Source organism: Cavia porcellus, unplaced genomic scaffold (assembly GCF_034190915.1).
Source record: "Cavia porcellus strain 051 isolate PalLab524CR breed Dunkin Hartley unplaced genomic scaffold, mCavPor4.1 scaffold_1, whole genome shotgun sequence".
Lineage (NCBI taxonomy): Eukaryota > Metazoa > Chordata > Mammalia > Rodentia > Caviidae > Cavia > Cavia porcellus.
The window spans coordinates 76,316,065-76,329,893 of NW_026947484.1; the positions used below are offsets into that span (position 1 = coordinate 76,316,065).

The 13,829-nt window shown below is 43.5% G+C and overlaps 1 protein-coding gene across 3 annotated transcripts in view; it reads left to right on the forward strand.

Moving 5' to 3' along the window:
• Dock8 (dedicator of cytokinesis 8) overlaps positions 1-13,829 on the forward strand; it is a 212,014-nt gene that overhangs the window by 99,871 nt on the left and 98,314 nt on the right. For all 3 annotated transcript variants that reach the window (XM_063250292.1, XM_003472270.4, XM_013155055.3), the window contains 5 exons: positions 1,174-1,254; positions 2,349-2,508; positions 4,902-5,038; positions 6,423-6,516; positions 7,197-7,359. In XM_063250292.1, the coding sequence (XP_063106362.1) occupies positions 1,174-1,254; positions 2,349-2,508; positions 4,902-5,038; positions 6,423-6,516; positions 7,197-7,359 (635 nt within the window). The remainder of the gene's footprint in view (positions 1-1,173; positions 1,255-2,348; positions 2,509-4,901; positions 5,039-6,422; positions 6,517-7,196; positions 7,360-13,829) is intronic.

Sequence of the window (13,829 nt, forward strand, 5' to 3'; positions counted from 1 at the left end):
ATGCCCTGTACTTGGTTGAAGAGGATGAGCTTCCCTGATACAGGAGCCCTATTTCCTCAGGCAGCGGTATGAGAGTAGCACACTCTCCTTCTACAGCCTCCACACAATCTCTGGAGAACATGAGTGGACAGAATACATTGTCTCCATTCAGGGATCATCGAACGATGACTCAGGCTAATGGAATGACTCGGGTTAATGGAATAAGTCTGCTTGTTATCCGCATCAGCATCTAAATTTAAGCGTATCTAGCACATCTGGGCAGACATTACTTGATTAAGAGGGGCTTCTTCATTTCCTGTTTCTTTGAGCTGAGAATTAGGGAATTTTGGATTTCTCCTTTTCTCTCTCCTAAACACGGGGCCCAGATTTATGGCACATGACCAGCTAGCTCCTTTACCAGAAGCAAAATGGAAAAAGAACTGGGGAGTAGCAGCATTTGGCCATCTCACAAGCACCTAGCAAATCGAAAGCTCTTGAGCGCTCTTGAGTTTCTTTCGAAGTTGCTAAATTTAGAGAAGCAGGCTGGGGATTTAGCTCAGCGGCATAAGCGCCTGCCTTGCAAACAGGCAGTCGTGAATTCGATCCCTGGTACCGATAAAAATGAAAAAGACAAAAATAAAATAATAATAATAATAATAAATTTGGAGAAGCAGCCCTAATAGGAAATATAGGACACAATTACAGATAACTTATTCTGTTCATTTACTTAATTTGTGCAAGGTTTTAGTCCCTAACCCAGCTTTTATAGAGACCAAAATTCTTTTTTACTTTGTAAGCAACACTAAAGAAAATGAGCTTTCACTTCCTATATATATCTCCTGGGTCATGTCTTATAAAATAACTTTTATTGCATTTTTATTATCAATATAATACATGTTTATTGTTTAAAACTAAAAAATACATATCAGCAATGGGAACAAAGTAAAAATCATGTAACTCTACCACACAAAGATAACTACTGTTAATGTTTGCTGTGTATCTACTCTCATGCTTTTAATATACCATTATAATTCTTTTCATAAAATTGCATGGTACTGTTCACACTGTTTTTTTAATCATAATATATATTATGGACATCTTCTGTCACCAAATACTGTTCCATGATTTTGATGGTTGTATAGATTTTATTATGTGGATACAATTCACTCACTTTAATATTATTTTTGTTGATAGATTGAAAAAGTCCTTCAGCAGGGAGAGATTACAGACTGTGCAGAACCCTACATAGTTATCAAAGAAAGTGACGGTGGAAAGGTATGACAACCTGAGATTGCTAACATGGTAACATGCTAGAATAAGCAGATATATTCAGCAATGTTTCACTCATAGTTACTGGGGGTTACACTGTAGTATGTCTTCATATAACAGTAATAAACAGTATTTAAGTGAAAGAAGAAAGACTAGTTATTGGTAATAATCTCTTAAAGAAATAAATCATTGCATTCATTCACGATGGTATGCACCAATGCCTGAGGGCAAAATTTGTCTAGGACAAAGCTGTGTCCTGTGGTCTTTGTTCTAACATCTAAGACAGCAACTAGGAAGTCTACAGAGATCCCATGAAACCACACAGGGCCAGTGTACTTTCCTAACAGCATGGGACATTGTCTTTCCTAGTATTAACATCATAATGTACACCATAAATTAATTAGCATATCGTAAGTCCTAAGCCATGAAAAGGACATCTTTTTTCAACACCAATCTGCAAAGTTTCCCAGTGTGGTTTTTAAAACAATCTTTCTGGAATAAGACTTCTCTAATTGGCCTCATAAATTTCAAATAAAATTGATTGAACTCAAGACTTTGGATAGTTGATATAGTTTTGAATTGAAAAAAAAGACTTTGGTAAAATCTAACAGTCTGAACTTAGAACACTTTGGAAGTTATTAGAAGTCTCTGTAATTTTTGGTGTTTTGTTTTTTGGTGCTATGTACTGATGTGTTTTGGTTTAGTTTGGTTTTGGATTTTGTTTGTTTAGAGTTTTCCAAAGCAACTTTGTAAAATACCTTCTTTTGGAATCTTGGTAGATAATTGTTAAATTTCTCATCCCAAGTTTTTCTCATGAGAATCCAAATCATGATTGTAACAACTGATACGGAAGTCTTGAACATTTCTTTTAGCAGAACGTTCAGTTTACTTGTAGCATTTTGTTAAAACTTTCCCTCTATAATGTTTAGTTCCTTATTATCTAGGTTTCTGGCACAAGTTGAGCCACTTTTCTGTAATTCACTCTTAATCAGTAGAGTTAGGGATTTAGAGCTGACCATTAGATCCACATCAGCTACGGTGGACTTGATGTGAATGTCGTGTTTCTTGTTTCAGCTCATCTCTCTCCATTTTTCCTCTAGAGTAAAGAAAAGATTGAAAAACTAAAACTTCAGGCTGAATCCTTCTGCCAGCGCTTGGGGAAATACCGGATGCCCTTTGCCTGGGCTCCCATTAGCCTAGCAAGCTTCTTCAATGTCTCCACTCTTGACAAGGAGGTAACTGATGTGGAGCCCACAATTGGTAAGATTTTCGTCTGCAGTGGAATTGGGGGGGGTGCTCCCCAATGTACAAGCCGTGAGGTAAACTGCTTATTACTAGGGGCTCAGGAGTATAGGAAGGGATGGGGTAACAGAGAGGAAGGGATAAACAGAATGATTGATCACATATTTGAATACACAGTGATTCCTCCAAACGATCACCATGAACATATGGAACTTGGGTATTAATATAGGGGAAAGAAACTCCCAACCTACTACATGTGTGGTTTGAGTTCGTGTTCTCTAAAATGGAAGAGTGAATTTTAGGAACAGTGGAGGTTAAAAGCATATTATATTTTTTGAGAGAAAGAAAGCTTCAGTCTGAGAGAGACAGAGGGGTCCCAAGTGGGTTGTCAAAGACTCTGTCTTTTCTAGGGACTTACTCCAAAGAAAGGCAGGTCTAAGGTGGGGGGAAATGGGAACTTGCAAAGTGGGCATGAGGTGGGACAGAACTATGGTCTACCAATAACACTATGGTGTAAATGCTCAGGTAAAATTGATTAAACTGGGGACAAAAGGGGAGGCCGGTCATGTAGTGAGTGAGCAAACAGGCACAAATGTACAGCAAGGCTTTGCCTGTAAGTGTTGGGTTAGTGGTGCCTTGTAAATTCCTCAGAGTGATAGAGACCTATTTAGAATATCAATCCCTGATGTTTATCCTTAGGATGTGAGTGTGTTTGCTTGATCTTTTGTCTTGAGGTCTGGTCCTCAGTGGGAGGTGTCTGTCTGCCCCACAGTTGCAAAGTATTCAGTCTTCTACACTGGATCCTTTGAGGGCATATCCCTGCCTGACCTCCTGTAATATTTCTGGCTAACTCAGTGCCTGTAATAATATGATCTTATAATAAGAACCATGCATTCTGTAGCTGTTTTAATGCTTCAGAAATTCTTTTTCAGTAGCTACCTTTTCTTAAAAAATAAAAGTTTTGAAAAATAGCAAGAAAACGTAGTAACTATCTACAGTTGGTTAAGCAAAGCTACCATATTTGGCTCTTAAACATGAGAACAACTTAGACACAAAGGATTTGAGAAGCAAAACTTAGATTTCCCAGCAAAATTTTCAGTCTCTTTTTGGCACCATGAAAGAATAGATGCCAAAAGAATGTGTGGTTACTGCTCCATTTTATTTTATATGTTTCCTCTTTTCCGTCACCTCCCTCCTTGGTCTGAACCATGAATTTCCTACAGGGCAGATGTGGAACAGGGCAGGTGTTTCAGAGTTTTTAAGTAGGGCCCCCATTACCACCCATGGCAGGGTTTCTGTTTTGCTAAATACCATTGCATTCAGCAAATACTTAAATTTACCTGCACATTTCTCATGCATTCCTTACCTCTGCACTTGTGAACTGTTTTTCTCAGGCGGGGAAGAGGGGTCTTTGTTAGCTCTGCTGCTCTTCTGAACACACAATGTAATTACCAGTCAGAAGTCCTAGATTGGTTCTGACAAAACTCCACATTACTACCTTTTTTTAATCTTTACACCACAATTTTTCAAATGTCAAGTTCTCTGTATAGTCAGCCTTATCTGAAAGTGTTCTGTGTGGAGTTTAGACTGTACCCTAAGCTGGATAGTTCAGGCTTACAACAGTTTGCTGAGACCTCCGTAATCTTGAAGTCAGAGATGAATTAACCTGACTACAGAGTCTGAACCCCAGAGGTGCAGTGTATTGTGCTGAGACAGTACTGCAAGTTTAGGTGGGTCGTGGTTGCTGAGAGTTTCAGTTCAGCACCGGAATAAGAATTAAGCTTAAGAAAACATTCAAAAGTAGGAGTTGGAACTGTTAGAGTTCTAAGCAATTTGACTTTTCACCTCAGAAGCCCTGAGATTTCCATTAGAAAAGCCAGGAGATCACCATCTGAAACCTCAGAAGGGACCAGAAACAGCTCCACAATGTCCAAGTCTTGGCCCTGCCCTGTTCTCATTACAGGGTCAACTGTGGCAGAAACTCAGTTCTGTGTCCTGACCCACACGCAAGAGCAGAGGCAAACCAGGTCTGCAGCGCAGGCTTGAGTCATGGTCACAAATGCCTTCAGGGACATCGAGTGCTGTGCCTCTTCCAGTGTAATGCGGATGTGGGAAGAAAGCAAAAGCAAACACCTTGCTGACTGGGGAAGGCTTATCAGGAGACCCTCTTCTGCTGTACTTGTGGACTCTTTCTGGATGACGACTGGCCCATCTAGGTCTCCATGAGAAGCCTGGCCTCTCCTCTCTAGACCTAGGAGAACTAAGAAAGGGCCCATGGAGGAATCATTACATTCAAAACAAGAATGGCTGTATTTAGCATCTTTAAACATACTTTCAGTATGGCAGTGTTAATAACTGCTGTGTATTCAAACAGAGAGGTACACTTTAGCATGACGTTTGTTTTTCTTAAGGGAGAAACTCTGGAACTGAGCGCAGGAGTCTGTCGCAGTCCAGAAGGCTCTCTGAACGAGCTCTCTCCCTGGAGGAAAATGGGCTTGGATCCAACTTTAAAACCACCAGCATGACCATTAACAGCTTTTACAAGCAGGTAGGTGTCTTTCTATGTTACAGGAGGTCTGGATGGGTCCCCACGTTGGCAGGAATACGGAGGAATTAGGAGGTTCAGTTAGGAAACCTCACCAGACCTCATTTTTGGTATCTATAAAGCAAGGATGCTGGCTCACTTCATATTGAGGACTGTTGGGAGAATTCCAAGTCACGAGGCACGTGAGGCTCCCCTCAGGCTGCTAGGGTGCGTAAGTGAGTGCTAACTGTGTTCATGGAGAGAGAGATCTGTCCCCATTAGTACAAACCGTCCTGCCTAGACCTATGTTGCTCAATTCATTTATGAGCTGGTGCGATACTGACTGGCCAGGTCCCCTGGCCTTCTGCACACTCTTCTTTGTCCAGGACTCTTGCTTGATCAGAGAGGCTGGCCCTTCCAGATGGAGCCCTTACCAGTTGTAATTTCTAAACTTTCTAGAGTTTTAAATACATAAAGGCAGAGTGTTACAGTGGGGGTTACCAGAAGCTGCAGAAAGAGGGGATCAAGGGATGCAGAGGTTAAGAAGGATTTTTACAAGATGGAAAAATTCTGGAGATTAGTTGCACAACAATGTGAATGTACCCTTAGAAATAGTAACTTCTGTGCCTCTTATGTTTTCCCTTAAAACTTAGATTCACTTTGAGTATTTTGGAAAATTTTTCCATAGTTCAAGCAATCTTCAGGTGGCGTTAAAACAGCCACCTGAAGAAATTGAAATGCAGGAAGGGCTGTGTACCATGCCACATAATAGACATGGACAGCACCTGGAAGGGATTCTGTTTAGGACAGACTCCTTCATTGCATTACCACGAGGATAAGACCTGTGCCTCAACTAAGCCTCAGTTTTTTCCTTAGGTCTAAGACCTTGCATCTCCCACTCTGGCTGGGTAGTTTGAAGCATGTGTCTTCTTTGGTGGCATTCCTGCCCCGCGGGTACCTGGAGGTAGCATTGTGCTTTTCCTTCTTATTCAAGACAAACATGGAGAGAACAAAGTAGGAAAGAGGGAAAGATGCTTTCTGTGTCTTCAGATCCTTGAAGAAGAAAGTAAACCTATTCTGTGTTGTTCCATGGAGCAAGAATGTCCTTAGCGAGCTGAAGATACAGGGCTGAAGCATACGGCCAGGTTCCCAAGAGTCACCAAACCCTCTGGGCTGCAGCAGAGGCCCCGTCCCCAGCAGAGATGCTGAGCAGCTGGATGCGAGAAACATTTGACAGCAGTTAATGAGCTAAATGACTTCACAGTTGCCCATAACCGTAATTTATATGAAAGACTTGTTAGGATAAAGCTTAAATATCTTTTTAAGCTTTTAAATATCTTTAAATCCCTGGCCCCAAGTTCAGAAATTAACAGAGCATCTGCAGTTACCCTGATTGTTCTCTTGGCAGGAAGGAGATCGCCTTAGTGATGAAGACTTATTCAAGTTTTTAGCTGATTACAAGAGATCATCATCCCTACAGCGAAGAGTCAAGGCGATCCCAGGTATGGCAGGCTTGCCTTCTTCCTCTCAAGTTGTGCCCAAGCCATTTGTGATTGGACGCATTCTTTGTCTGATGTTACAAGGGCAATGTGGAAGTTGGAACTCAAAGTTATGAATCTGAATTGGTTTGCATTTTTGGCACATCTGTGGGAGTTTTTCCTATTTTTCTTAAAGGATTGATTCTGTAAATGCTGTACTTCGAATCTAGTTTCTCAGATTGCTATTGAAGAGAATGGCCTCTTTTATCCAATAAAATATTCTGTGGAACCCTGGTTAAAAGAAAAAAGTGAATGATCTGAGGAGAAACCAGAGTGTGTGATATGCTTTGCTATGAAGGATGAAGACACTTTTCCCTGTTCTCAGTAAAACTGCCCCAAAAGGACTTCTGAAGCACCGTTGGGTGCTGCAGTTTGAAAACCACCACATTTTACTGCTAGCAATGCAGGGAAGTTGTTACCTATGCAGAACAATATGATGATTCTAGAAGAAACTATAAAGATCCTTTGATCCACTTCCGCTAGTTTTTCAAACTATGGAAAGTTAGTGGAGAATTCCAAACCCATTATACTCTCACGGTTTACTCTTATTTGTATAAACACATCATCACAATATGGCGATCTTTCTAGATTTCTTCCTAACATGATAATTTCTTTACTGAAACTGTCCTGTATCCCCTCTTCAGGCGTGCTGAGACTAGAGGTCTCTCCGGCTCCAGAGGTAATCAGCGGCTGTCTGACTCCAGAAATGTTGCCTGTGATACCCGTTCCTGAAAACCGGACACGTCCACACAAAGAAATTTTGGAATTCCCCATCCGAGAAGTGTATGTCCCTCATACTGTGTACAGGTAAGAAACACAGGCTCTGGGAAAACCATGCAAAATTCCTATTTTGTTAGGATGTTTTTCTTGTTCTCCAAACTTTCTGCTCCCTAAGTTTTGGAGAAAATACAATATGATATTTATCTGGCTCTGGATAATTGCTAGATCTTTTTGTAAGGGTTTATTTCATTCTCATTAACAGGAAAACATATCTGTAGTCCTAAGTGTAATTTAGGTTTTTCCGCCCCTTAGGTTCAAGGACCTACCTCAATAGCTTTTGCAGCTTGTTCATTTCAAATTCCACAAAAGCAAATCCCTTTGGATCTCCAGCAGACTTACAATGTGTTGTACTTTATATATACAACATTGCTACATTTCCCAAATACTTTTTTGGTCCAGCTGGGATTAGCATTTTTAGGAAATAATCCCTGCAGCAAATAAAAAGCAGGATTAGAACTAAGGCTTTCACAGCTAAAAAGCCTTAGGTTTACTCCCAGGATGACATTAAGTACTCGCCTTTATTTTTTAAAATGTAATTTAGGATGATGGTGATGTATTATCTTCAGAAATGCAACAACTTTGCTAGTCATTGGCTTTCTTCTGCTAGTTGCCTGGAAGACTGGTGCCCAGGCCAAGACCAGCTCTGTTCCGGGGAATTTACAGTAGTGGCAGGAATGCTCTGTGTGTGTGCTCCTTTCAGCATTTGGCTGATCAGCGATGGAAATGTGGCAGATGGGATGGAGGAGACAAAACGTAATCTAATTTGTTTCAGTTCCTATAAACTTAGGTAGCAGCAGGTGGTCAGTCCTGCCCCTAGTGGAGGGCAAAGAGGCAGATGCTTATGGCCTGGACAGTGAGGCTGCTGTCACTTCCGGGGGTCACCTGTGAGCCACACGAGTGCTTGTCCCCATACATCTGTCCACAGCACTGCCGCTCCTGCACTTTCACTGTTTATTCTGGGAAGACTGTTTTGAAATGCAGTAAAGAATGCTGTATTGAGCATCCAGAAGTGACATTTTGTTGTTTTTATATTGCTATATAAAACATATAATCAAATCATAATGGTCAAATGAGGTGTTCTCTATCACCGGAGTTCTGCCCTACTCCTGATCATCACTGTTATCATGGTACTATTTTTATACTCATTTAAAGTTTATTCAGTGGCCTTCTGTTTCATGTGCTGAGTACCTTGCTTTTTCACGTGATGGTGTTTTTGTTTTCCTTTTTTCAAGTATTACTATGTAGTCATGAATTTTACTGACTCAATTCTGTACTGTATTTAGTTCTTTCTTTTTAGATTGTCATAAATTTAACCAGGTAGGACTGCTTAACAGCTTGTATTGTAGAACTGTCAATGCTGATGTATGTAGAGCCACACCCTTCCTTTGGCCTGCTGTGTAGTGTTCCTTGGTGTGATGAGGACATTTTTATTTATCCATGCCTCGATTTGTGGATATGTGTGTTTGCTCCAATTTTGGGCCCGTGCCATGATAATTCTTGTCCTTGTGCGTGCCTGAAAGTTTCCCGAAAGGTTATGCCCAAAGATAAAATTTCTGAGTAAGAGTGATACGCATTTTCAGTTTTAGTTATATTGCTGGGGTTTTTTTCCAAAACTGTACCAGTTTGCTATCTGGCCAGCAATGTAAGAATAGCTCCATTTCCCCAGGGTTTTTTTTTTTTTCTGCACTTTGCAGTGTGCGCTATGTGGGACTGAAACACAAAGAACTTCAGAGTCACCTAACCCAAGCACCCCCACTCCAGATCCCAAGGCTGAGACCCAGAAAGAATAAGTAAATGGTTCAGTGAGATAAAAACACCCCACAGTGAGTCATATGCCACTGCCATTAGCGAGGGAGCCGTCCCACCATGTGTGGGGGACACTCGTGTCTTCCCCACTCTGTCCTTCCTGGTTGTACTCTCCGTCCTCATTCCTTAGACACCAGCCCCGCCCCTGGCTTCCTTCCTGGATGAGACGGCATTTCCAGGATGCAGTCCTCTCAGTTCCCCAGCCCTAGAGGCCCATTAAGGCACACAATGTTTGCTTAACGACGCTGTTTGTGTCTTTTTAAAAACCTTATCCTATAATTGGAAAAAAGGTACTTGTGGCACTGGAACAGACTCACATGAGATGAATTCTGTAGTTACTCAGCTGCCCCTACACCCTGTCACCCTGGGAGTCCTTTATAAGTCTCACTGCAGACATCATCCCTTAATTACATCTCAGTGGGGCCTGGAATGCTTTAGTGCACTGAGCGATCCTGAACCACAGGTGGGCTGAGGTGGGCAAGTCCAGACTGAGGACTCCACCCAGGCAGAGTCTTGGCCCTGCAGGAAGGACCGGCTCCCTTGGGGGCCAACTCTTTACCTGGGGAATGGCAGGCAATGCCTCCCTCCCCTTTGGGGAAGCATCTTTCTTCACTCCCTGTTTGCTGTATTTTAGAACTTGTGTAAGGAAAGGGAGATTCAGTGAACTTGGCTCCAAATCTTACTGCATGAAAATTGCAAGGTGTTTTGGGGAGCATCTCATCTAAACCTCTTCCACCGCTGTCAGAGTTTTAACATTTCTTCTCCAGGCCTCAGATGCTTCATGGTGGTTAATTAGGTGGTCCTGACTGTAAGCCTTCCCATTTCGGTCAGTTTCCCATCCTTTTATTCCTCACCATCTCCCCAGACCTCCAAAAGCTTGCAGCCTCTTGGCTTTTCCATCCTCCACTCCATGGAAGTCTCCTTTAAGCAAAGGTCTTTACATTCGTGCTGTGGCATCAGTGACAGATGTGGCTTGAAGTCCTCTCTCTTCTGAGAGCATCACATCAGCTTGACTTCAGTCAGCTAAGGGTTTGGCTCCCAGCCTACACTGCACTGTTACCATGCCACTATTCGAGGCTGCAGGTATAGCAATGTACAGGAATCAAATGCTTGAAAATGAAGCTTGGAGTATACAAATTTAGGGATAATTCCTGTTCTGGGTAAGAGTCACCTCCTGAATGTGACATGGCTTGACTCAAAAAAGGCTGATCTACCTGGAGCATATGGAGAAGACTTCTGAGCCAGCAAATACTGACCAGGCCAGGATTTCACAGCCAATTGGTATCCTTTTGCCAGGCCATGGAGCCACCTGGCGTGAAGAAAACTATCACGTAGTTCTAGTGGCTCGTGTTGCCTGGCCTTGGGTTCAAGCATTGGCCAGAGTCCCACACCACAGGATCTAACGTCAGTAGGGTTTTGGTTAAACGCCCTGTGAATAGAACTCCGGTTACCTCTGCCTGTTAGTGTAGTTTCTGCCCCACGCTGGAGGAGCGTGGCATGGGAGCGCCTGTCGTTGCTTCCATGTCCTCAGCCTCACCATCCTGTCGCTTCTCGAGCTGTTGCCTTCTTTGCCCTGCCCTTCCAGCGTCCACAGTCAGGGCCACCATGTTGTACTGTGAGGGCCACTGGTGAATGGACAGCCCTATGAGCTCTGCCCCCTGCCGCCTCAGCCTTCTTCAGGCCGCTTTGAGGAGAGACCTAGGACAGAGTTGCAGCAGACTCCCGAGCGTGGAGCATTCAGGAGACAAATACCCGCTCTGACCAGAGGTACCAACCTCTGGAGCAAAAGTGCTAATCCCAAGAAGACTCAGTCTCCCCATGCTGGGGCTCTGGTCCCCTGTGGGGCCTCGTGCAACTTCCACAGGCTGGGTGGAGTCACAGCAACGGAGATAAGCAGCGCTGAGAAATCACCAGTGGAGTGACGGCAGCTGTGAAGGTAGACTGAAACAGCTGCACAAATTAGGTCAGTAAGAAGGCTCGCCGTTCCCGTTCCTTGTCCAGATTTTTAAAACACTAGCTGTTTACCTTGGAACACTTTTGCACCAACTCTGGGCTAATTTTCTATGTGATCCAACAGCTGGCACTGGAGATGCCAGCTGCCTTTCAGTGGGAGGAGAATGAAAACAGCGTGAGTTGGGGCTGAGGCCCAAGGAGGCCTTCGAGAGCTTTCTATCCTGCGCTGCCACTGGCTCTGTGGGGAGGTCAGAGACACGCAGGTTGTAATGAGCTTGTTAAGCTCCTCACCGTCCCTTTCACTGGCAGTTCTATTAAAGCCACAGCAAGAGCATTTGCATCTCTCACCGCAGCCCCCAGAGCCTCTGCAGCCCAGTCTGTCCAGTGATCAGATCTGTGGACCACGCTTGCTGGGATCAGGCCTATCAGTGGGAACATGAGGTCTTGGATGGATCATTAGCTGCTCTCCAGTCTCCTCTCATTCAGCTAAACAAGTTCAGGTCAGATCTGGCCTAAAAGGGAGTGCCTTCAGCATCACAGTCACAGCCTGCAGGGGAAGAGGATTTCATCAGATGGATGTAGCAGCTGGTCTTGCATGAACATCAGGGAGTTATGAGTCAGTGAAAAGGATTTTTAAGAAAAGGAATGAACCTAAACTAACTCTGGGTAAAGTGTTAGGGAGGAGCCGTGGCACAGGGAGTATCCTGGAATGGAACTTTATTTTGCCCAAGGAAACGAATGCCCGGTTGAAGCCCAGATAGCTCAGTAACTGGAGTGGGCTCCCCGATGCCTGCAGGAGGAAGGGCGGCTGTGCTGCCCGTGCTCAGTCCTGACCAGGGTTGTGCTGGGGTCGGACACTCCAGTTTGTTAAGGATCACAGCTTCCCCGTCCTTGGGAAAGAGAAGCTTCACCTCCCTGTAAGGAGCTCCTCCACCGAGGAGTCATCCAGAGGCCATGGTGACCTGGCTCTGGAAACTCGGCAGAAAGGGGAGGCACCACTTGCTCTGCCTGCTCCAGGAAGCAATCCCAGCATCCTCTTGGCTATCCGGGGAGGCAGATTTAGCAGTGGTCAGATACTACCACTGACCACTGGTGGGTCAAGAATCTACAGCACCATGACTCATTTCTGTACGTGAGTTCCTTAAATAACTGATTCTGTTGCATGACAAAAAAGTTGTAAGTACTCTGGTATTATAGATGGATAGTTATGACTATTCAGCCCTTATCTTGGGAAATCACCCACCAAACAACACCTAAAGCCCACATGGTGTCCACCTGTAATCCTGGCTGCTGGAAAGACAGAGGCGGAAGGATTGCAAGTTGGGAGTCCAGTCTGGACAACTTAGCTAGACCTGGTCTCAAAATAAAATTTACAGAGACTGAGGCTGTATTTCGGCAGTAGACCACTTTGCCTGGCAGCTGTCATGCCCTTGGTTCGGTTCTCTGTCCCCCCAAAACAAACAAAGAGCAAACAATATCTTAAAACACTATCAAAAATAGCTTTTTATTCTGTATTGTTTCTCTAGTTATTTAAATTTTGTTTATTTTGGGACAGTTTATTCTAGAGGTTTAAACTGTTTAAAAGTACAGAAGCACATAGAGTGAAAGATTCTGTGGCTCCTGAATTCCAGCCATTCCATTGCCCCCTATGGAAAGAGCCCACGTGTGTGTGTGTGTGTGTGTGTGTGTGTGTGTGTGTGTAAATGGTTTGTTTATAAAAAAATTTCTGTTCCACAAACAGCTGACTACTAAGCCTTGTAGAAACAACTATTGGGCTTCTGGGTAGAGAAAAAAGGGAGAGGGAGAGGCAGGTCCTTTTATTCTTTCATTTATTCCTCAAATACTGAGTGCCTGCCCCCGTAATGGACACTGGAGACATAACAGTGGACACAGCCAATGGCAAGAGTCCACGTTTCATGCCCAGGGCCGTTTTGACTATCAGAACTGCAGTTTTTCTCCTCATTTACGCTCCGTTAAGCTAAGGCTTCAGATACACAAGTTGACACAAGCAGGCATCCTTCCCACTGTCTGTGGCATCGTCCTCACACTGTTCCACACCTCAACTCCCTAACTGAGCCCTGTTTCGTGGCGAGCACTTTGCCATGAAAGCACAGAGCCATCCCTGCCTTTTTTACGAGCTACACTTAGCCTTATTATATAAACAACTGTGCTGGTAGGCATGTTAGACATTTCTGCTCTTTTGCTCCCACCCATGAGATTACAATGAAATATCTTACAAATATATTTCACATGTGGGGGCTGGGGATTTCGCTCAGCGGCATAAGCGCCTGCCTTGCAAGCAGGCAGTCATGAGTTCAATCCCCAGTACCAATAAAAAGGAAAAAGACCAAAATATATATATATATATATATATATATTTCACATGTGTACACTCCTGTTTATTGGATAAATTACTGCTTTTGAAGCACCCTGCCCTCAGCTCACCATAAGAAAATCCAGCATCCAGCCCTCGATTTTACTAGGCTTAGACAGCAGTGGATCATGGAATAGCAACACTCATAAACAAACTGTTTAATTCAGAAGAGCGTTAGCTGCCTGGGCAAAACCTCATCAGTTAAATTAGCCAAGGAATAGAAACAAAATCAAAAAGAAATTCCTAGCGCTAATGGCAGGTTGCACTCAGTAATAGGTAATGGACACAATCCCCACATTCCTGGTGGCTTGCTTGAAAATCACACTGTTTTAGAAGAGTGAAAATATTCAGGAGCCAGCCAGGG